This window comes from Aptenodytes patagonicus, chromosome 4 (assembly GCF_965638725.1).
Source record: "Aptenodytes patagonicus chromosome 4, bAptPat1.pri.cur, whole genome shotgun sequence".
NCBI lineage: Eukaryota > Metazoa > Chordata > Aves > Sphenisciformes > Spheniscidae > Aptenodytes > Aptenodytes patagonicus.
In genome coordinates this window covers 6,554,988-6,577,904 of record NC_134952.1, presented here as the reverse complement: position 1 = coordinate 6,577,904, position 22,917 = coordinate 6,554,988, and the positions used below count along the sequence as shown (strand labels likewise).

Genomic DNA, 22,917 nt, shown 5'->3' with positions numbered 1-22,917 from the left:
GCAGACCAGTAGCTACAGTCTGTCTCCAACCTTGAAGGAGACACGCCCTTGAATTTAAGGCCAGTGCTATAACCCAGTCTGAAATATTCTCATCCACGTTAGTCAGCATTGAGATGGATTCTCTCTTCCAGGCACCAGAGAGATATAACTCCACTGACAGGTAATGAAAAGGCATAAATGAAAGGAGAGTTACCCTCAGCCACTAACTCCCCTCCTGTTGAGTGCCTGGGATTGCATCAAGACTTTCAATTGGACCAGTAAGACAAAATCCTTAATAAAGCAGGCAGAACAAATTGCAAACTGAGACAAATACGTAAGTAGAAAGTGGTTTCATTAGTTTATTGCTTTTTGCAACCTGAACTTTGCTGCCATTTCACGGATGGTTGAGTCTGTGCAGGTATATTCAATGCAGTATACACTACCATGGAGAACAACGTTTTAATCACAAGCCATAAAACTAGTGGGAAAACAATCTAATCCTACATCAACATAATTTGAGAATTTGACAGTAAATACAGCATCTCCAAAAAGCTATTGGCATTTACGTTAATCAACTGATTATTTTTAAGTTACTGAGTAAAGCAAACTGGTGAGGGACCGAGTGCTCTGAAACACGTACTTTCGGTGTATTCAGGACATCCTCCCAACACACACATTCCAAAAATCTTCCAAAATTTCACTAATACCAAATGAAATTAAGGTACTTTGCTTCCAGTTTAAATACCAGGAGAAAATAATTAACGCATTTTAATATATTAACCAAAAGACTATCTGTATAAAACTCTTCACACATGAAATATTTTTAAATTAAACACTATAATTATTATACTTACAAGAAAAACAGACTAGAAATTTATTGCTAGTACAAAAATTAATGTGTTTCAGGGAGGAGGAGAAGTTAGATTAATATTATTGCTATAAACACAAACAGTGCCAGAGACAAGAATCTGATTTTCAAATTTGCTCACCATCCACAACTGGCTTTCAAGGACATGTAGGTACATGGGACTTACGAAAGATGAGGTCCACAACTTTCTTCAGAGTTACGCTTTATGATCTGACGTCATTTTGTTGCCTTTTAGTATAATGGCCAGAATCGGTCTGCTGCTCCTGCATTCTAACGTTATCATTCATTAAAACTTCTCTCCATGGGGAAAAAAAAAAAAAAAACCCACACACAAACAAAAAAACACCCACAAAAAAATAAAAAAAACAACCACCCTAATCTTGCTTTCCCACATTAGTATTTTGAAAATTTAAAACTACAACTACATTCATATCTTAGCCCATAACAAAAAAACAGTGGGAACGTTCACCATGTGGAGAGTCCATGACTATGAACAATGTTTCTAGACCAACTTTTGATCGATTTGCTAACAAGCTTTCATTCCCAAAGCATTTTTCACATACTGTAGATTAACAACGCTACTCAGTGCAAACAGTCATACCTACTACTCTACTAGTAACAAAATGAAAATGAACAGCAAGACCTGCTTGCGGATCTGCACTGTCCAGTTTCTTTGCAATGCACTGATTTCCAGTCACAAGAACATATTTATAGCTTTATTTTTTTAAATATGCTGCTTTTAGCAGTTATCTAGCTTGCTACTAGATCATACTACTTTCTCAAAGTGATTTTCTTCTCAAGTTATACACACTGACCCAACAGCTGACTTAAAAGCTGATCCGGGAAAACCAACAGCTCTACCTCTCCCTTCAATTAAACAGTCAACACTAGAGTTCGTAAGGGTTATCATCATTGTAAACTATTAAGGTTATGATACCTGTAATTAATTACTAAAGGATCATAAAGTAAACCAGTAGAAATTTTAGCCTAGTCATAGATTCTATTATTGCTAAATGGAAGATTTATACAAACCAGTGTTTTATAGAACCAGCAATTCTCAAGTCACTCAAAAAAAAAAGGGGGGGGGCAGGTTTTGTATTAATGCCACTTCTTTAGTAGCTGAACTCTGCTGCAAATCAACTAGCTAGAAACATTTATCTGGGTCTTAAGAAATGGAAATGACAAAAGATCTGATTCAGGTGAAAGTCTTCTACTGGCTAAATGCTCTTACAGTGGGCCCTGGGCCCAAACATGCCTCATGATAAAGCAGGATTCTAATCCAATACATTACTGCACCAATGATTTTAATATCAATCGTGAATGTCGAAGTACTTACTATTCAGTTGTTGCCACAACAGTTCCTCTTCCTCCACCTCCACTCCCACATTCCTCCTCCACCCCCCAAAAAAACATTAGCACAAAGCCAAAAGAATATAAATATTTGAGGGGGAAACACAACGCTCAAGTTGCAAGAAATTAAAGACTTGAGAAGCATACGCCTTTCTTTTCATGGCATGCATGAAAAGGAGTCATACACCAAGAACTGGACCAACAAAGACAGTAGTTCAGTGGAAAATAACTCTTGTATGCTGTTAGACAATTCAGGCTAGCATTGTGCGTACCATATACATCTGAAAACAAAAACTCTGCTTTTCTTCAGACAACTTAAAACATTAAATATTTCAAATGGATCTCTTTCAACTCCAAGTTGTATTTACATACTTATCCACAAAAATGTGCAAAGTAAAATCTGACATCAAAATAATTTTAAAAGTCCAACAAATTGAACTTGACATTAAAAAAGGCAGCAGAGATTCCATGTCCATTCTATACACACTTTAAAGAACTACTTAAGACAGTGAAAAGGTTGTTCCAGCTGAACCTCTGGAAATGTAACGAATCCAAACCATGCCGCACTTCAATCACTAGCTGTCTTTGCCGCAGAATTCACAATGTATCCCACCAGTGAGGTCTTTGACAACTTTTTCTTTGATCAGTTTTTGCAGGAATTTTTTTTCGCTTGTCACATTGTGCATAGTTTGTCTGTTCATGGCAGCCATGCAGAGGTTGTTGTAATAGTGCAAAGGTGTGCTGGGCTGATCGAGGTCATATCCAAATCCTGCTAAGCTCACTTCATCACATAAATGTGTGGCCAGAACAACTGCTGTGACCCCAATTGTAGGAACATTCTAAAAAGGAGGGAAAAAGAAGCCTTTGCCAGTTTTATAAACACTTTACAAAATTTAATGGCTTTGTCTATTCCCTCTCCTCACTTAAAACTGAAATCAATTAAACAATCAATTAAAACTAAAATCAATTACAACTAAAACTAAAAATAAATTAAACGATCAAGTCAAACTAAAAACTTCAGGGCCAAATACTAATACAACTTGAGTATTTGCCTGTAACAAGACTTTTGGCTGTCAACTCTAAGTTTTTTTTCTGTGAAGGCAAGATACCCTATTACTATGTAGTTAAACTACAAGTGAACCCTCGCTCCAAACACTCAAACAACTCCTGACAGAGTTAAACTTGACATTTCTTGATGTACGCTTACTTCAGTCTTGAGCAACAGGCTAACAGTATTCTTCATAATATGACTTTTCACTGAATAACCCATGAAGAAGGCAAGTATACTACGATACAACTAAAACATTACATAGCTTGGTATGGTACATTATTTTTATGAATAAATGTGAGAAGATCCTTCAAACATTTGTGCAATAACGCTACCATTAAATGCTTTCACACAAAAGGTAAAAAGATGATGGTTATTCAGTATTTTTCATAGTTCAAGAGAACTAGTGACATCCAATTTCTCAAACAAATAATTAAAATAACAAAAACGCAGTGTATAATTAAACTGGGCAATTCACCACTCCATACTATTGCTGGACCAAAGGACATAGAGGGAGGATATACCCATCAGTCGCTATTGAGCACATTGGCACACGTAGCAGTCCAGCAATTCCAACAGTTGGAGGGCTGCTTTACACTGGCCTGGTTTCCATACTCTCTCTGCTTTCCCTGCAGCTAGAGACACATCTGCCTATAGCTGATTGCTGGTTTGACTTAACAGGGCTGCTCTTAACACACTTAACATACATCAAATGCGTGTTTTGAATATGTAACACCAGTCACAATGATGTGTGAGTGAACACACTGTACTTGAATGAATTTATGTGTCTCTGCATCTGAATGCTTTGTAAAACAGGCAATTTCATGTCAGCATAATACCTCATCTAAAAAGGTGAGCTGAAATCCTACTTCGATTTCACACAAGAAAATACAAAAGTCTTTTGAGAGCGCATTAATTTCCCTACTACTTGAGACCAGCTCTGAAATTGCACAGAGGAACTATATTGAAGGAAGAGCCCAAAACTTTTTCCAGTTTCTTATTTTACTTTGTATTTTATAGTCTCGTTCTCCTAAAAGGAAACTTCTTACCTTATCCCAACCCCAGAATTTTGATCGAGGTTCAGGGAACTGTAAAATATCCAAAGCTGTCTCTTTGATGATGACTGGATTCAGAATCCGAAACTGCTTTGATGTAGAAGGAATTTTCTCAGCAACTTCCTTCCAAAAGAAGAGTCGCACCCACAGAGGCTAAGAGAAAGAAAAAAAATAGTTCAGCAAAGGCAAACTCTGAGACTGCAAAGTGTATGGCAGACAGTACACAAGTTATAGAATTCATCAGTGATTCTGAAAAATTCAGGAAACAGTTTATAGCTAAGGTGGGTTCAGGAATACCAGCATACAGCTCAAGTGACTGACCCAAAAGAGGAAAAACCTTCTAAGTATGTGGAATTGCAGAGACGATAGCAAGGAGAAGAGTTGTTTATTCTGAATATTTGACTGCACTTTGTGTTTAATCAGTCAACACATCCACCAGAATCCACAAGGTTAACAGGTTGTTACTGTCAGCACAGGGCTTCAACACAAATGCTGGTACCAACTGTAACCAGGAGACATAGCTAAAAAACCCACAAAGTTAAATAAGAGATTCTCAGTATAATAAAACAGGAAGTAGCAGCCAGCTTCTTAAGCATTAGAAAAGAACAAACAAACAAAAATCACAGGTACATAACACTGCCACATTACATACCAAGGTTTCGTTTTTTACCATTGCTTGAAGCCAATTGAAATCAACACTTTTAAACAAAACAGCCACAAACAAGCTAGCAGGAGGATACTCGTTTTCAGAAAGAGGGGCTCCTTCGGGGTAAGTCATCCGTATAGTAGTTTTGTTACCGACATGATCTGTGTATCCTTGAACCGGTGCATCATTCAACCTAACAAAAAAAAAAACCACAACGGAGAGAAACTGTATTTAATAAGCATGGGTTACAATCTCATTAAAGCATCAGACACTAAGCAAAGAACTTGTATTTGGCCCACAGATTTTTAACAGAGTGGAGTGCAGTACCTCCATGTTCCTCGCCTCACAAACCATCGATCCCTTATCTTTGAGAGGAAGCCAATTCTATTTCTGGATTAACTGGCACAAGTGCAAAACTTCAAAAAGAAAAGCTGGAATAGAAAAGTAACTTAAAACAGCATTGCAGAATTTCATGTTCATTGCCTTGTGTCAATTTGGAGAGGCTTAAAACAGGAAGGGAAAGAAAACACACAGGAAGTTGCCTACGTTATCTTTATATGTATACACACACACATATATATACACACACTTATTATACACAGAAAGGCATTCAAATTATCCCTTCAATGCAATCGAATGCATCCTGTGGGTTTACATCATTTCAGCTCACCAAAAATTTCAGATGTGCTAGCACGCTGCCAACAAGAACAGCATCATCCAGCTCCATCAGTTCTGCAGAACAGTGTAAGTCCTGCAAACTTTTCTGTATCAACAGAATAGTCACCTTCATGCTGCCAGCCTTAATTTCAGAGAACTGTTAATGTAAGTTCTCTGCTCCTCCACATGCTAACAGGTTTGTTTACCTTTGTGTAAGAGATACTGACTCACTGTATCAACTCTTCCCTTTTTAAGAGGAGCAAGTCTTAGTTTACAAAGCAACTTGGGAAAATGCTTGTATTAAACTTGTTTGTGACTTTACATAATTCAAAATACAAAGAAGGAGAGTTCAAACAGTAATGTTCAGAAGGCACAAATACAGAGCATGTATTCATTTAATTCAGACATTAGAAAACATGGGTAATCATGGAAAACATGCACTGATCTTGTAAAGATAAGGGAAGATGAGCATGTTATACAGTGTGTAAGCAAACTGTATACTGAAACACCAATTAATTTTTATTGTGTTTGAAATAGCTGTTATAAAAAAATCCTTCAAATAAGCATGCCAACTAACCACAGGGAAAAAGGCAGAAGTAAGTCCTAAAGCCTACCTCTGAAAGCTTAAACATATGAATGGATAAAACCAGGATTGTCTACTTGTCTATGATTTCACTGGTTTCTACCTCATTTCTGCCCATGTTTTTTTGTATCTGAAGTCCACAAATAGTTACACTGAATTCCTGTCTTGTGAACATGACAATTTATTTTGCTCTTAAGACTTCAAGTTCCATCAAGTCACAAGTAAATTTCTCAAAAGCACTTTCAGAAATAGTCTTTGAAGTTGCATAAACGTTGGAGATACTTTCCCCTTAAAAAACAAAGTTGGCTCATTAAGTAAACTTGAAGTAGTTGGAATCCTTAAATGGAAAATACGTACCTTATAACAATATCAAACTGATTCAATAAGTGACCCAGCTCTGAACCATGAAGAATTCCACCGCTGCCAACAACAACACAACGCTTACAGTGTTTTGACTTCAAATCTTCTGGCAAATCATGCTCAGGTAAGAGTTCAAGGAGATTTTTAAGCTTATCAAAGAACTTGTGAAATCCAAAAGGAGGTTCATATTTAAATAAAGCTTCATCTTCATTTATATTTTTTCTTACAAAGGGAGATATGTCCATGCTGTATTTCTCCGCAAATAACTTCCCCATTTCTTTCTTCACATAAGAAGGCCGGCACTGTTCCTGCAATGCAGCGCTGGCATACTGTTGTGCTCTCTAAAACAAAACATACATGATTTCAGTCAGGAAAGCTAGCTTCAGGAACATACAAAGCCCTCTTAATGCAACCCACCAGCTGACCACTGGCAGTTTAGCAAACACAGGGGTTTATAAAGAGAGCTTAAACATGGAAATACAAGATGTTTTAAAGCATTCACTCAAACGCAGATACTAACCAGTGCAGGGTGAAAACCTGCAAAGGAATGTCTCTCCATCCAATCACTGAAATCTGGATAGGAGCTTTTCTAAAGAATAAATTAGGTTACTAAAAGAGATAAGCGAAAATGAGCCGTTTGAGAACATTTGTACTGTTACTTACAAAAACAGATTAAAAGATCTAGACATACTTCTACCCATCTGATTCAGCAGCAAGCCAGCAAGTGGAATTCTACTCCGATGTTCAATTGCATGACCTGAGTTCTGTCTGCATTAGGATTTTACCAGACACACATCCACTGGGTAAAAGTTCTGTGAAATGGCAGGCTGGACTTGCTTACCAATCAAAATGAAGCAACAATTCTTCCAGAAGTATTGCTAAAGTGCTATTGCTAATGACTAAAACACAACTTCAAAAGGAATGCAAGGTGGAGGTGTTTCAGGTCTTCTTTCAAAGACTAGTCACCAAACTAAAAGACTACAGTTCCATATTGCATAAAAAGATTAAGCTGTCAGATAAAAGTACATATTGATCCATCTCATTAAATAAAATAAACAACTAAAACAAAAAAATATTCATGTACATTGTTTAGAAATCTGTAGCGGCAAGCTGGTTTCTGATATAAGGAAGAAGAGAAATAGCAAAGGTGTTATTTTTATCAGTTAAAATGACATCTTTTTGCATGTTCTCTTCTGCAATACAACTCTACTGATCTTTCCTCCACTGTCATAATAAAAAACATGAGCAAACACAGGGGTCAGAGAGTGAAGATTCAAATCTGGTGCTAACTCAGTTCCCCTTCTGTACTGTTAAGGAAAGGGAAGTGTGTATCTGGGTGCACAAGGGGGAAGTTGTGCTGGGTTTATTTTATTTTTAAACACAACTGCTCTACAGAACTGCCTCTGCCACCATTACAAAGGTCTCTGCAAGTCTGGGCATAAACATCACACTTTTTCCTGGGCAAAGCACGACTGAGCAACTTCATGCAAGAGTCAGTGCATCTTTGGAAGAGCCTCCTTTTAAGGCTGACAGTGGTGCATCCTACCAGTAAAAACTAATGCAAATCACTTGACAACTGCTCCAAACAGTTTGCAATCAGCTACCACCTAACTAGACAAAGAGCAGTAATGCTATTTCCTCATCCTGCATCTAACACAAAATGAATCATGAGACAGCAATAAACACAGTTCATGCAGTCTTTAGGTTTGCTTGGCTTAAGGTGGTGGCTGTTTGGAAGCAAGAATATGTTATTGAGAAAAGAAATAAGTCAAATGAGAAGAAAAGGGGAAGCAAAGAGGCTCAGAAGGGAAAAAACGTGCACTGAAGAAGGTGAGAGGCAGGGGAGAATGAACATGCAGTGATGCTAAGATGAAACTATCTTAAATCAGGGCTTCTGCCATAAGCTTGTCTTAGTGTTGAGACATTCAAAGACAGAAACATAACAACATGAGCCGGCAGTGTGCCCAGGCGGCCAAGAAGGCCAATGGCATCCTGGCCTGTATCAGAAATAGTGTGGCCAGCAGGAGTAGGGAAGTGATCGTGCCCCTGTACTCGGCACTGGTGAGGCCGCACCTCGAATACTGTGTTCAGTTTTGGTCCCCTCACTACAAGAAGGACGTTGAGGTGCTGGAGCGTGTCCAGAGAAGGGCAACGAGGCTGGTGAGGGGTCTGGAGAACAAGTCTTATGAGGAGCGGCTGAGGGAACTGGGGTTGTTTAGCCTGGAGAAAAGGAGGCTGAGGGGAGACCTCATCGCTCTCTACAACTACCTGAGAGGAGGTTGTAGTGAGGTGGGGGTCGGTCTCTTCTCCCAAGTAACAAGCGATAGGACGAGAGGAAATGGCCTCAAGTTGCACCAGGGGAGGTTTAGATTGGACATGAGGAAAAATTTCTTTACTGAAAGAGTGGTGAAACATTGGAACAGGCTGCCCAGGGAAGTGGTTGAGTCCCCATCTCTGGAGGTATTTAAAAGACAAGTAGATGAGGCGCTTAGGGACATGGTTTAGTGGGCATGGTGGTGTTGGGATGACGGTTGGGCTCGATTCTATGATTCTAACTCTAAGCCAACGTTTGGGGCTTTCTTTTTTAAATATGTTACTTTTCACTTGCATCAATTTTCTGATCACCAGCATCATCTGCACTGACACAATAGTATGATGACATGTCCATTTCAAATGTTGTTCTTAACAGTCACAGTTATCTCATTTTACCCCTAAAAATCCAGTTTCTCTATGCACTTCTGTTGTCACTCCACAAGAACAAAACCCAGAAGTTCTATGGCATGAAATGAAGCAAAATGTATTTTCCCCTCACAGGATAATTTCAGCATTCTAGTTCTTTACTACAGACCCTTATAACTCTCATATTGTCAATTAATAACTTTTTTTAAAGCCAAGTAAAAAAAACCACCAAAAAATACCAACCCTTACACGATCGAGGTCCACATACGGCATTTTTGTTCTGTCACATTCTTCAGGGCCAAAACGTAATTTGAGGATATAAAGGAAGCACCCTCCAACCACAAACAGTGCAAGAAGTCTAAAAACAAACAGGAGGGTGTAGGGGTAGGAGAGAGAAAAAAAAACTCATCTTTTTTTCCAGCAATCCATCAATTGTGAAATGAGTATTTTTAAACAAATTTAAGGCAGTTGAAGAACTTCAGGTGAATACTTGCATTTGATTCAAACCAAGAAAAACCTACCACTTTGTTCACTGCAAGTCTATCACAAATCTTCAGAGTTAACTGCAGGGAAGTACGAACATATATAGATGCTTTGATAAGGAAAATGTTGCATATTGACACTGATTTATGCAGTTCTATGCCTGCATCATACACTTTAAATGCATCTCTGATGGGTCAAACAGCTCTCCTCACACAAAGAAACCAAAAGTGACTTTTGTTTTCCTACTTTAAAGGTCAACTTTATTTTGAAATATGTATTTTCATGCAAGTTAAAAAAGGGATGGAACTTCAAATTGCAAGATTTTGGGCCAATGGCCATCACTCACAGGCAAAATTTTCAACTCACTGGCAGGCTAGAATGCAGAATTTAGATGCTCAGGTTTATCTTGAGAAGCCTAATTTAATTATTTACATCCCAAAAACACACAAAAGAAAAAAAAACCTTTAAAACTGAGTAATATAGACTATCCATATTTTTTATCTACTCACTTCTCATTCCTAAGGAATCTCACTGTTGATCTCCAAACATTCAGTTGGCTCATTTCATGTCTAAACCGACTTGCAAAAATTACATCATTATTTGGTTAGAGTTGTGGTTGTTGCTCGAGTGTGTAGGTTGAGCTTTATTACTGAATTTCATTTCCTATGATTTCCTAAGACTCAACATTTGTTTAAATGTCTTTAAAAAAAAAAATATACAACCTATCAAGTGTTCAGTGCTTCTTGAAACTTTCAGATGAAGTTAATACAGGTTTCCATGAATTTTTTTTAAAAAAATATGGGCTAAAAGATGTAATCCTGGCACTTAATTTGCCATATGCGCTGCAAATAAGGTGGCCACTGGAAAAGCAGCACTGTTCTCGCATCCTATTTAACTAAATTAAATTTTGCACTGATGGGGGGTCTAAAACCTTCGTTAGCATGTTAGGCTGCAACCCCTGGAAATCGGCTGACTGGCAGAAACAGGGGATTCACAGCAGATGAATGAGACTGGTTTTCCTCCACAGAGGTTTATCAAGTATCTCTAGATTCAGCTGGGGCTGCACCATTCAGGTGCTCAAAACACCAGCAGATATAACAGTTTGGCTTTGGGTTTTTTAAGCTTTAAGACCTAAAAATTCACGTGGCAGAGAGGCATCGCAGTAGTGAGCTTTTTTGCTTTAAAAGATGGTTCTGGATGTACGCTAGCACACACTCATTAATTCCAATTTGATGTTAAACTACAAACAACGGAGTAATGAAGATTTTGTGATGTAGCATTGCAGAAGTCTTCATAAACAAATTAACTATGAGGGGACACCTCCCCAAAATATGCACTAAACATCCACTGCCCTTCAATTTCTTCAATTATTAGACTGTACAAAAGCCTCAACATTGGTATTTATCTGGATACAAAAAGGATTGGAAATACTTGCGAGTGAAATACTGGGATCTCACATTGGCTTGGAAAAACAGGTACTACTAAGAGAGAGCCTAGGCCCTCAAAGTGGGGAGAAAGCTTTCCCTTGCCCCAGGGAAAGCTGTGTGCCTAACCCTCCGTTCAGTTCCTGTGGCAATCTCATCCCTTGATTTTTGCATCCTTTTTGTAACTGCCCAGGCTAGAAGGAGAGCAACTGACCTCTGTATTGCTGTGACAATGACACTTACTTGCGAGTACCTTTTAAAAACCAGCTTGGTCTTCTCATCTTCATGTGCAGCCACCTTACACCATTGCACAGGAGGTGAACAATCACTTTTCGGCTTCACAGAGTTACTGTCACTCAGCATTGCTGTAAAAAAGAAAGAAAAAAATTATCATAACTTTTTCTGAATCGAAAAAAGTTCAGAAGACATCCAAAGACTGTTAACTTACTCTGTTTCCCAGAGAAGACTGTGATTCTTGGTTATCATGTCAGGAATACTGAATCACTCCTGACCTCCTTGTGATCAAGAATATACTCATTACAGACACAAGGCCAGGACATGATTCTAAAAATATGTACATGTTGCCAGGTATAGGTCTTTGCATCCTTCATAAGCTTGAAGTCTAATGATTGCAACTACATCAGTTACTGTGAAACACTATTGTTTGATCTTGGTCAAAACCATTTTGTTTGAGCAATTATTAAGACTCCAGACAGGAAAAAAATCTACACGGTATGCTCAGGGTATTTAGGATCCCTGAATCAAAGTGTCCAAGTACTACACTACCCTGATCCCATTCTCAAAACCAGAGCCCACATCTCAAATCAACTCCCTGATTTCCCTGAGGTTAAGCAAACCTGCTTCATCATCAGTCTGGATCTACTGCTGACCTCTTCAGAAGCTCCAACAACGTGGTCAGCAACTTCAACAGCAAACACCAAAGAGGGTGTGCAGGAAATTTTGCCTGGCACGCAGCAGGACCAGGAGGCTGCCAGCACAAGGGAAGTTTCTGTGCACAGCAGCAGGTCCCCTCCAACAAACATTGTGAACCCAGCAGGAGCACACAGTGCTCCCTTACAGATGGCCAAGTCACTGATCATTAGCTAATGAGAAGCAATCCCGCTGCTTACTGTTCGTAAGCTCCCACGAGTTTCTATCAGCATGCTTCAATTCTGATTTTAGAAAGAAAAATGCAGGCTGGCACATAACTTCTCATAGGTTGCTGCCATTAACCAAAGATTAAAGCAAACAAGGAAATGCCATGCAAAGGCTACCCATACCAGCCTGCTGGTTTTGCCCTGAAAGGAGAAGTGATATGGGCAAGCGTTTTTCCTGCCTTACCAACCTCCTGAAGCAGCACTCCCTTTGATCAGCCAACCATGGAAGGGTGCAGCCTGATCCTCCACAATGGAGGTTTTCAGCCCTACTCATTCCCTTTGATGTCAGTGCTTAACCCTCTCTGCTCTCCACTGCAAAGTTGTTCACACTCTTCTGTTCTCTTGCCAAGAGCTCCGTCACAAGAACTTTTAAAACCAGCAGGGCTAAGGGAAGGCTTTTATCTAGGGATGATCTTCCACGTTCTCTTTTCTGCTCCACCTCCTTTTATTTTATATGGCGATATGACCCATTTGAACTAGCCTGTACTGTCAGGTACAATATACAGTCAGACTAGGTATCAGAGGATCCTGCTATCAGGAAATCATTGCAACAACGTACCAAGGGCCATCATGAGATCTGGCCATGGTACTGGCAACATTTATGAGGGAACACACTCCAGATTAAGCACATATTTTCCAGCAGTTTGAGTCAAATCCTTAAAGTTTTACAGCTTGAATTAAAAGGGTAATGTTAAAGCTTCACTGGCTTTGCTTTGTTCAAAGCAGGTTTTTATTTCTTTGCAAATTAGTCTTTCCTACTCTAGGACCCAGGTTCTGTTGTAATCTGACAGAAATGCTTGCTTGTGAAAGACTGCTCAATGTATATAAAACTTTTTCTTGCCTAATGGCACTAACATACTCATCATGCAGCACAGAATGACATGGCCAATCTCCTCTGCTGTATAAACCGTCAAAGAAGAGTGCTCTGCAAACAGCATGCTTTTAATCATTTCCAAGGGTGAGAATTTCCTACTACAGAATTGTATGCAGAGATCCTACAACAGATGCACTTTTCATGAAGCCTTTCAAAACAAAGAAAAGGGAAGGCTTCAAGAGATGTGAAAGATGGAGAAGGAACCGAAGAAGTGGAGAGTGAGACACACAGAAGGGGATTAACAACGAATGCAAGACTGCAATAAATGAATGCTATCAGAAAGTCTTCCCTGCCTCTGAGCAAAATAAATTCCAGTTGTCCCCAAACGGTTGCTTCACTCGTCCTGGATGTGCAAAGAGGAACAAGAAAACACAGAGAATTTAATTAATCACCTCAGCACATTCTTTCTGAATCCAACTCAGTACTTATTATGCTCAATGGTTTTGTTTAATTTGTTTATATAACTGAAATAATGTCAGTTTTCATTTCATTTGCAACAGTTTACTTCAGGGTGACTTTTGTCAGTTCTGTTTACTCCAAATTATTCCTTTCTTGATCAAGTCAGTATATATAGACAGATAGATAGATAGATGTATCAAGTCAAAATACGTCTGTCCAGCACAGCATTTTTTTAAAATTACTCAGGGTTTGATCCTGCACTCTTATCTAAGTCAGTAAGCACCTTCCACTGGCTGGAATGGCATAAGAGTGATCAAATGAGCAAGGCTGGCAGCAACAAGCACCTGAGAGTGCACCTTCCCCACAGTCTTCCCAAGCTTCAAAAAAATTCTGTGAGTTTACAGAGAGAACCATGGCAGTTAAGAAACCAAGCACTGAAGACAAGCTATGCCTACAGCATCCGAATTTTGTTGTTTGCATACAAACACTGCTGCCAAACATCACTACACCCTTTCAGAAAGGGGCAGTGCTATAGTTGTTTTGGGAGCCATAAATGCAAAGGTCTCAATTTGCGTACAAAACATGTCTCAGTAGTAATGCTGTCTTACAATCACATTTTGCACTGACATTTCCATAGCTACTCATTGTGGTGTAATTAGTGAGGACTCGAGGGACTTAAATTTGCTTTTCATCTACTGAACTTAAGTGATCTGTGTAAAGCTGCTGTGAAAGCTAAATTGTCCATCAGTAGGAATACACTCCAAAGCTTTTTGTGGTGTTATTCTTTTCACCATAATTTACTTTTGCCTCATTGTTATTCTTAAGCAGACAAAATTTCCACACTTGGAATATTTCAGAAGCAATTAATTTAAGTCTTCAGGATGTCTTTTTATGTGGGAATGCTAAAAACTGAAAAGCAGCATGTGTCAAGTTGTACACCACCACTGCCACACCCTGAAAAATTGCATTTGGTTATGTACAGCACCTGAATTTACCCAAAGACAAGGACTCTCAGCCCCCATCGTTTGACTGCCAACAGCGTTACCAGGCATGGAGACAGGACCAGACCAGCCTGTATACGAGTGCAGAATGAGGCATATACCCACATCCCTCACCACCCTCTCATTAAGCCCCCAGAACCGTAACCCCACGCAGGGGATGTTTCCACTTACCTCCTTCGCTCTACCAACTCAAGCACATTCCTGTCTCCTCACACACTGAGGGTCCACTTAACAGCCTCCACGGCTGAGCCCAGCATTTTACATGGGCAGTTACCGTTCCAAAATAACTGTCTGTGGAAGCAACAACCAGAGCCACAGAGGAAGCAGCAGCATGGACAGTTACTGTCAGTTGGTAACTCTTCATGCAGAAGCTTATCCCCCAGATCTATGCTGAGTACCTGCATATGGGCTGTTATCTACAACCTGCAACTCTACAGGCTCTTACCCGAGCCCGTGGGAAAGCTACCCTAGGCAAGCCACTGCTGAAAGCCCAGCAGGACAAGAGGCATCTTCTGTTCTACAGTTGTATAGCACATAGCACAACATGATCTTGGACTAAACCTGAAGCTCTTAGGAGTTGAAAATACAAATTAACTTTCCCTCTCACAATATCACCAGAAGTAATAGAAACAGCCAGCTTTATGAGTCATCCACAAGACAGTCCATCTCAAGGTCTTGCTGCACAATGCAGCCTTTGAAGTTCATGTAATGAGATCAAGAAGCTTGCAGTGTAAAGCTTTCAGTTGCTGTGGGCTGAAAAGTCAGACCTATATAAAGGAACTGCTAATCAAGAGCAATAGAGCTCGAGCAGTCAGTGAAAAGGAAGGTAAAACTGATGCAAAAACACCTGTTAATTTCATACCCCCTCCTCTAAATCAGATACACACAATTACTTATGAAACGTACTTTCAAAAACAGTAAATGATAAAATGAAAGCTACTGGGTTTTGAGCAACGTTTATGTTTCAGAAAAGAAAGAAGGTGAAGTTAAAAGGCAGAGAAGGTGTTTTCACATGGAATAAACTTGAGGAAGACACTCTTCGTTGAGATGTTGTGCACATTACCAGCGATGAATTCTGCATGAACTTCCTGTTCCAAGGCTTTTTAAAACAACAAAAAACCCACAGACATACTGCAAAACTTTATGCAAGGAGTTAGAAGAGTACACTTAAGAAAACTTAAACCAATTATAGATTGTTTCCTGGGACACATTTGGGGAAAACAGACAACACAAATTAAGTGACAACTACAACACTAATGTCTGTGATTACTTGCAAGAGCTGTGCCCATAAAAAGATTACACATTTTAATCCATCCTCATTATCGACCAAATAGATGAAATGTTAATTTTCATTAAGGCTTTCAAGACTGATATAATATTTGAATAGAAGGTTGTTAATTTATGTAACAACATGAAAAAGAGTTTGGTAAAATTTCTAGTTAGGATTAATTTTATTTGCTTTTGCAGTACTGAAACCCATAGAGATCAAACGAAAGGGCTGACATGTAAAAAAAAAAATGGTTAATTAGGTGGTAGGTTTTGTGGGTTTTTGTTGTTTTTTTTTTTTTTTAAACAGATGTAAAAAAATGTTTAAGAGCCATCTGTTAAGTAGAGCCTCTCAGCTGAAAAAACCTAAGAATATGAAAAATTTAACTTCTTTATCTTCTGTTCTTAAGAAAGTCATTAAAAAAACTGATTCAGAAATCAGTACAAAATTCTTCCAGTTCCTTCCCACATCCTCAAAACCTGTTCAATTCTCTTTAATGGGCAAAATAGTCTTCACCCAGGGAATTTTTAAGTAATATAATTTATTGCCAATTAATACAACTTCTAATCACCAATTCTAATATTGAGAAAAAGAAAACAAACTATTTAGCCCATGAGTAAACACCTTTCCTTCCCCTTCCACAGGCTAAACTTAAGCCAAACACTTCTCCTCCTCCCCTCCTTGTCTCAATTTCCCTTACTTTTGCCACAGAACCTTCTTTAAGACTCTTGTTCAATGGCACGTGGCAGAAATCCCTTAAAACCACAAGAATGAGGAAAAATTCCAGAGATATTAAAGATTTGAGGCAGACTTATCAGGGACACACTGAGGCATGAGACACTCTCTGTGTTATAACCTGTAGCAATGTATTAACAGTTGGGTATTTATCTTCAAATAATCCTCTGATCATCATCCTACCACTTCCTAGCAGAACTGGTCACAAGACATGACAAGACAGCAGCCTAGGAGCTGTTGCAGATTAGAGACTGACAGCTTCTTGCCAGAGGAAAACTGGAACTAAAGTTAAAAATTAAAGACTTCCGTCAATTATTTCTTCTGTTGCAACTACGTAAACCCCACAGTAAAGTTGGTACTTTAACATATTCAGATACTTGATAAACTTTGAGTATTATCTCCTTAGCACCTATTACTATTGAATAAAAAAGTATTTGACAGACCTGTCTTTTCTGATGAACAGTCAGAGTCTGTTGTTTTGGTTAATCTAATAAAGTCAATAGAAAAAATACATCTTTGAATGCAGAAAGAAGTTTAGCCTACAATATGGTTATAAGCACCTACAACAGGACACTGATTACATTAGTGTAAAATGTGTGTCTTACAAAATGAACTTTGACTGGTAAGGCTTTTTAAACAGACAATAAAAAGTAAAAACCGATGTCTGTATAATCCGCAATTCATTTGGTCAAGATGTGTCTCCTCAGAAGATGAGAACGTAATACACTTGTGGACCTGACTGGCAAAAAGTGAAACAAGGAGTAAATGAAAATTTCGGAACAGTTGACAGGCACTCTCAAAGGCACCGACAAGATAGGAGATGAAAATTATTTTGCCTGGAGCCACAAATACCAGCAAGAAGCAACATCACCTTAGAGGCATCAGCATTTTTCTCTCCTTGCCTTATAATGCTCTACTTGCATTTTCTTCTAATTGTTTAATGGCTCATTCCTTCATCCTCTTTGCAACATCAACCACCAACTAACTCATGAAATCACTAATAATCTTACATTATTGTGTCTATTTGCCCAGTCTTTTCCTTTAGGAAGGATACACATAGCTAGGCTACAACTTACTCCTAACTTTGGGTCATCCAGATTGAACACCAAAAAATCGGTTCCAGCTTAAATCCAGTCCAACTATCAGCTTAATCAGAGATATTCAGAGTATAACACCATCACTTCCTTTCAGCAGCATTCACAGGAAGCTTTTTGGATATTAATAGTGCCTGCTAAAATAATGTTATAGGCAAAGAACCCTTAGTGGGGTTCTGAATGACAGTTCAATGTTCAAAACAGGGACCACCCTCTTGATTTCACTTCCGCCTCGGTACCCTCTTCTCTAGTCAAGCTTTCCAAGCTTTAAGCTTTTCTGTGAAACCTCTTTCAGGTGTTCTAAAGTGAGGCACAGCAAAAATCCATCATGCATAAACACAAGAAATATCAACAAGATGTACTTCAACACTTAAGGGGGCAGCTGATGCTTTGCGACTGATGAAAACAGTATCTGAATTTGGAATTTTTCTGACTCCCAAATGAGCCACAGAAAGTCAGTGTTCCAGCCACGCAGGAAGAAACAGGTGAGTTAAAGCACTGCTCTTGTGAACAGTATGGTATTAAAAAGATAGGTTTATTTCTTGCAGAGGAAGCTTTTGAGCCCCCCTCGCCTTTTTTTTTTTTTAATAAGCAAATCCCAGTTTTCCCTTTTACGTTATTTGTGTAACAAACAGTGACCTGCCTGCTTGGGGTGTTCAGAACTTGAGGTCAGCCACTCCTCTCAGCATCTGCTGAAGCCTGCAAACACGCAGGAAGAATGAATTGCAGCATAACAGCAGGCAGCTGCTACTCAGAAACGCCTCCTATGCACATCTCGCACGCTCCTTTCCACAGCACGTCCTCCTCCCTAGGCACACAGACCCTGCACTTGTGGAAGCACTGCTCCACTCCAGTACTTTGAGGAAGAGCCACGCCGGCCAGGAGGGGAGGAAGAGAGCACAGTGTACCAGCACATCACCCACCGCCAGCTGGGCGAGTTATTCTAGCACAAGTGGAAGATATTTCTGAGCCCCCACAAGGAAGCCAAAACAAATTAGGTCTTTCCTCTTACATGGGAAGTTTGAGGAATAAATCTCCCCTAAAAGAAATGGTTGGAAAAGACAGGGCATAGCATTAATCTTTACTGGGCTAAGGAAACATGCCAGCAGACTTACACAGCCAAGATGTTTCATATTACATCTGAATTATGCAGCAGAATAGCACCGAACAACTGGTAATTATGGAACAATGTTAATAGTACAGCAGCATTGTTACCACAGTATCATCTAGCTCTCCAAGAGATCATGGTAAAAATCACACTTGAGCCTACAGAAGCAAAAGAGGAGATGCCAAAAGCCTCCCATGAAGAAAAGGCTTAAAAGGAAATTGCAATATAGCAAAGAACGTTGCTGGAACCAATTTTAGTGCTTAACTTCCGAATTCAAGACTTCAGGACCTAACAGGTGGCAGAGAGAGCTGGTGGGACGGGTGAAGGAAGAGCTGCTCCAAAGGAGAACAGAGAGCTCGGCTTGTCTAGCTTCGCAAAACAGGTTGAGAGTTTGTCCTTAGATACACCAAACATGAAAACACCAAAGCCGAAAGCAAACAAAAGGACAATGCTAGCACACAGGAAAAAGTGGTCATAAATAAGTATGGTCTATGAGCAAAAGATTCCTGAGCAGCAAAGGAATAGCATTCCCATAGGAGTAATGGAAAATAACAGCCTACACAAGTTTTAAGAAAGTCCTTAATAATTTATGAATGACCTTATGAGAGAGAGTTGCCTGCAACAGGGGAGACTCCTCCATGATCCAGAAGTCCTATGTCCGCATTACTGCTGTGCCGTTTTGAAGCGTTGGATGCGCTCGCTGCAGATGCTTTAGTCTGTTGTGTTTGAATAAGATTCATTCAGACTCACTTGTAATTTGAAAATTACTCCACGACAAGTTTGAAGCATTGGCTGGGTCTTGTTCAGTAACCTAGCCTTTATCAAAACTCAAGACCTACTTAAGTTTTCCAGGCTCTCTTACCTAAACAAAGTAACTCGCCCTCCAAACACCCTAGCTCTGCAGCAACCTTGGCATGTTCCACATTCATCACCTAAACAGATGTATGTAAAGCAAACAAAATTAAACATTTTTAGCCTGTTTTCCTCAGTGAAAGGAAGTTTCTGCTATCACACTTTGTCTTCCTACATCCTGCTCGCCAATCATTTGGCTGATTTAATCAAACTCTACAGAAAGGAGGATGCTAAATCCCAAGAAGTTCCAGGAAACCAGAGGCAGGACAAAAGCCCATTTCTCAGCAGCCCCAAGAAAGTGGCCAATGCACCAAAGCGCTTGCGTGCGCTAGCTCTCCAGCTGCATTTTGACCTTTCAGTGAAATGTCCTGCGTTTATTGCCTCTTATCCGGCTAGCAGAGGGCTTGGGAGACAGCTCAAGGTTTCCTGCTGCGTGATCTAGAAGGGAAACAGTAACCTTGCTGCAGCAAAACAGATGGAATAACACAGTCTGCAGGAAAACCACACACCCCTTCTAAACTGCATCTGTACAGTCCCGTCGTAAGCTGCGTTTAAAAACATATATCCACTTTAGACACATAAAGAGCATTTATCTCAACAAGTTTTCTTTAGAAAAGTAAGAAATATGCATTGTTATTTACCCTTTTTCTCAGAATGAGACAAAAACAGCCATTTACCACAGGAAAGCTGTTTACCTCCAGTAATTTTATGAACATTTCCCATTCATTTCCACAACTAAAGAGAGCTGCAAAATAAATGTCTCTCCTCCATCATCCTTATATTTTGATCTTATCTACTGAAATAGAGGGGGGGGGGAAAAAAACAAAACAGCTCAGCACAAAAAAACCTCTTTTTCCTGAGTAGTGCTGAAGAAAATAAAAAGGTTTTGGCAGCAATGGCAGAAGTCATTTCTGTTTTGCATTCATATCGCTCCCGAGCGGGAAAAGACAAAATCACCCACAAAAAGACTATCACAACCCCCAGACAAGCAGAAGCCTATAAATTTTACTTCAGAAGACGAACCTGAGACAGCCCCAACTACATTCCTCTCCCTCTCGGGAGAGGCCCAAGACAGACCTGACTTCCATCACTCTTCTGCTCGAGAACTCGCAGCTGCCACCTCGCCGCCCGGAGACCTCTCCGGCCCAGCGTCTCCTCGCCTTCCTTGAGAGCGACCTCGAAGCACGGGCGCTGGTGGGCACATCCTGGACACCTCAGCCCCACATCGCAGCCGGGTGGACGTGGCAGCCTGGCCCGGGTGACCCCGCAGGCCTCCGGGCACCCCCGGCCCGCTGAGGGAGCGGCGGCCCCGTGGCACGTAAATATCTCCGGGACTCATCGCCCCCTCAAAAAACACCCCCAAACCTTGGTGCCTTCACGACTCAGCAGCACCTCAGACCCTCTTCAGCAGCGACAGAGGCTGCCGGCATGCTTCTGAAGGCAAAGCCCCCTCAGCACCCCGACCCCCCACACCCGCAGGCCCCGCGCCGCCGCACCGGCCTCACCCCCCCCCCAAAAAAAACCCACCCTTCCCCCCCCAATTACCCCAAACCGCCGCCTCATACCCGCGGGCGGCAGGTCTCCGGCGGGTCTCCGCCGGCCCACCACCGCCTACCTGCGCTGGGCTCGGTCCGGGCACCTCGCCTCCGCATCGGGGCGGGGGCGGGCGGCGCGGCCCCGCCGCAGGTAACGGCTCCGCGGGAGCCGGCGGAGGGAGGGAGGGAGGGAGGGAGGGAGGGGGGCGGCGGCGGCGGGGGGGGTGGGGGCGCCGCGGCACGTGGCGGAGCGCAGCCAATGGGGGCCGAGCGCGGCTCCGCAGCGGGGCGGGGGGAGCGGGGCCTGCGCTGGCTGGGGCCGAGGGGAGGCAGCGCCGGGGCGGCGGCGGGGTGGGCGCAGCGGCCTAAGGGAGGCCGGGCGCTGGCAGAAGGGCCGCAGCCTCCCCGCTCCCCAGCTTTTTGTGGTGTTATTTCCCGAAGTGAACATTTTCCAGACCTTTCTTTCCCCAAGAAATCGTGGTTTGGGGGTTTCCCACACACACACAGCGAAAGGGCCGTACGGGGGACCTGCACCCCCGGTCACTTCAGCCCCGCCGCCCCTTGCCTCACCACCTCATTTCCTCGCTGCCTGCGCAGCACCTTCACCCTCCCCCTGTGGAAAAATGAGATCGGTCCCAAAACCACAGCATTTTAGCTGCTTTTATTGTGCCTTATACTCCCAGGAGCTTGGGTGCGTGAGGGTTTTCAGGCCTCTCCGCAGCTCTTAGGAAACTTGTTTTTCTGACAAGACTCGCCCAACGCTACCACAATAAGCGTTAAAAAAAGTCAGATTTAGCGGTGGACTCGTGTAAACGGCTGCTTGACTTGCAAGAGAGGAGAAACGACCTTGTAGAACTGCCTGACCATGGGCGTAGAAGTCACAAGTTGAACCACCAAAAAAAAGAGCTGAAAAAAGACTGGAGCAGAGCTAGAAAGCCTGGGCACCAGCTGTGGGAGAAAGCTGATGAAGCAAGAAAAGAGATTAAGTCATTACAGATTGTGCTAGCTAGGAATTTTTAAATTTTTTTTTAAATATCTGGCTTATTGCTATGGTATCTAAAAATTGCTCCCTAACCTAACAAAATATTTCCTTCTCCAGTTTTTCAGCCATTGGCATAACCAAGGACAGAAGATTTATTTTGGATTAGCTCTTAAGTCTAGTCCTCCACAATTGCAAGCAAACATTCATTGGTTTGGACTTTCAGATGAAGCCAGAAGATGCAAATAAGACCACGACTGTACAGCCAGGCGTGCACAAGGGTGTCACAGGCCCCGTCACATCGGGCTTCGGCCAGGAAAAAACCAGCCTTTGCAAGCAGCCTTGAAGAGCAGGTGCAACAAAGATTTTTTGCATGATGCAAAGATATTCATTTCTTAAAAAAAATGCAGGAGTGGTCTCAGTGGATCAGAAATAAAACCTTAATTTGCTGCTGAAAGTATGTCGTTACGGCAGCTTTGACAATGACAGTGTAATGCAACGTGGCAGTAAATATGTTTGGATTTGGGAGCTGGCAGAGGTGTGGACCGTGCTGCTGCCGGCTCCTGCTCCTGCCGCGTGATGCAGGCTCTGAAACACTGCCCGCTGTTCTGCGAGGGGAGGCGGTGGATCGACGGTCTGGGGTTCGGTCGTGAGAGGTACCCATGGCGGTGTGCATGTAGCTCACAGCGCTGGGCAGTGCTGGAAGGGTAGATGGGCAGAGAGGCAGCATCTCATCAAACATTATACGAGAATAATTCCTATGATCTCTGAGATCTGTGGTTAT

The 22,917-nt window shown here is 41.3% G+C and overlaps 1 protein-coding gene across 6 annotated transcripts; it reads right to left on the bottom strand.

Moving 5' to 3' along the window:
- Positions 1-314: 314 nt before the first annotated feature.
- Positions 315-21,310, bottom strand: ST3GAL5 (ST3 beta-galactoside alpha-2,3-sialyltransferase 5). Of its 6 annotated transcripts, XM_076335736.1 has the most exons (8): positions 21,235-21,306; positions 19,366-19,483; positions 11,386-11,497; positions 9,469-9,583; positions 6,544-6,887; positions 4,953-5,139; positions 4,295-4,453; positions 315-3,036 (listed from the first exon to the last, which is right to left on the bottom strand). In XM_076335736.1, the coding sequence occupies exons 3-8, from the start codon at positions 11,493-11,495 to the stop codon at positions 2,773-2,775; spliced, it is 1,179 nt and encodes a 392-aa protein (XP_076191851.1). In that variant the 5' UTR covers positions 11,496-11,497; positions 19,366-19,483; positions 21,235-21,306; the 3' UTR covers positions 315-2,772. The 6 variants fall into 6 exon arrangements, with proteins under 6 accessions (XP_076191851.1, XP_076191849.1, XP_076191850.1 ...); XM_076335734.1 differs by lacking the exon at positions 19,366-19,483 and having other exon boundaries at positions 21,235-21,310; XM_076335735.1 differs by lacking the exon at positions 19,366-19,483 and having other exon boundaries at positions 9,475-9,583; positions 21,235-21,310.
- Positions 21,311-22,917: the final 1,607 nt, after the last annotated feature.

Excerpts from the sequence above, each read along its gene's own strand:
- ST3GAL5 (XM_076335734.1), bottom strand. The coding sequence starts at position 21,271 with ATGCGGAGGCGAGGTGCCCGGACCGAGCCCAGCGCAG. Across the intron at positions 9,584-11,385 it reads ACCAAGCTGGTTTTTAAAAG|ACTTCTTGCACTGTTTGTGG; the intron begins GTACTCGCAAGT and ends GTTTGTTTTTAG. Across the intron at positions 6,888-9,468 it reads TGGACCTCGATCGTGTAAGG|AGAGCACAACAGTATGCCAG; the intron begins GTTGGTATTTTT and ends GTTTTGTTTTAG.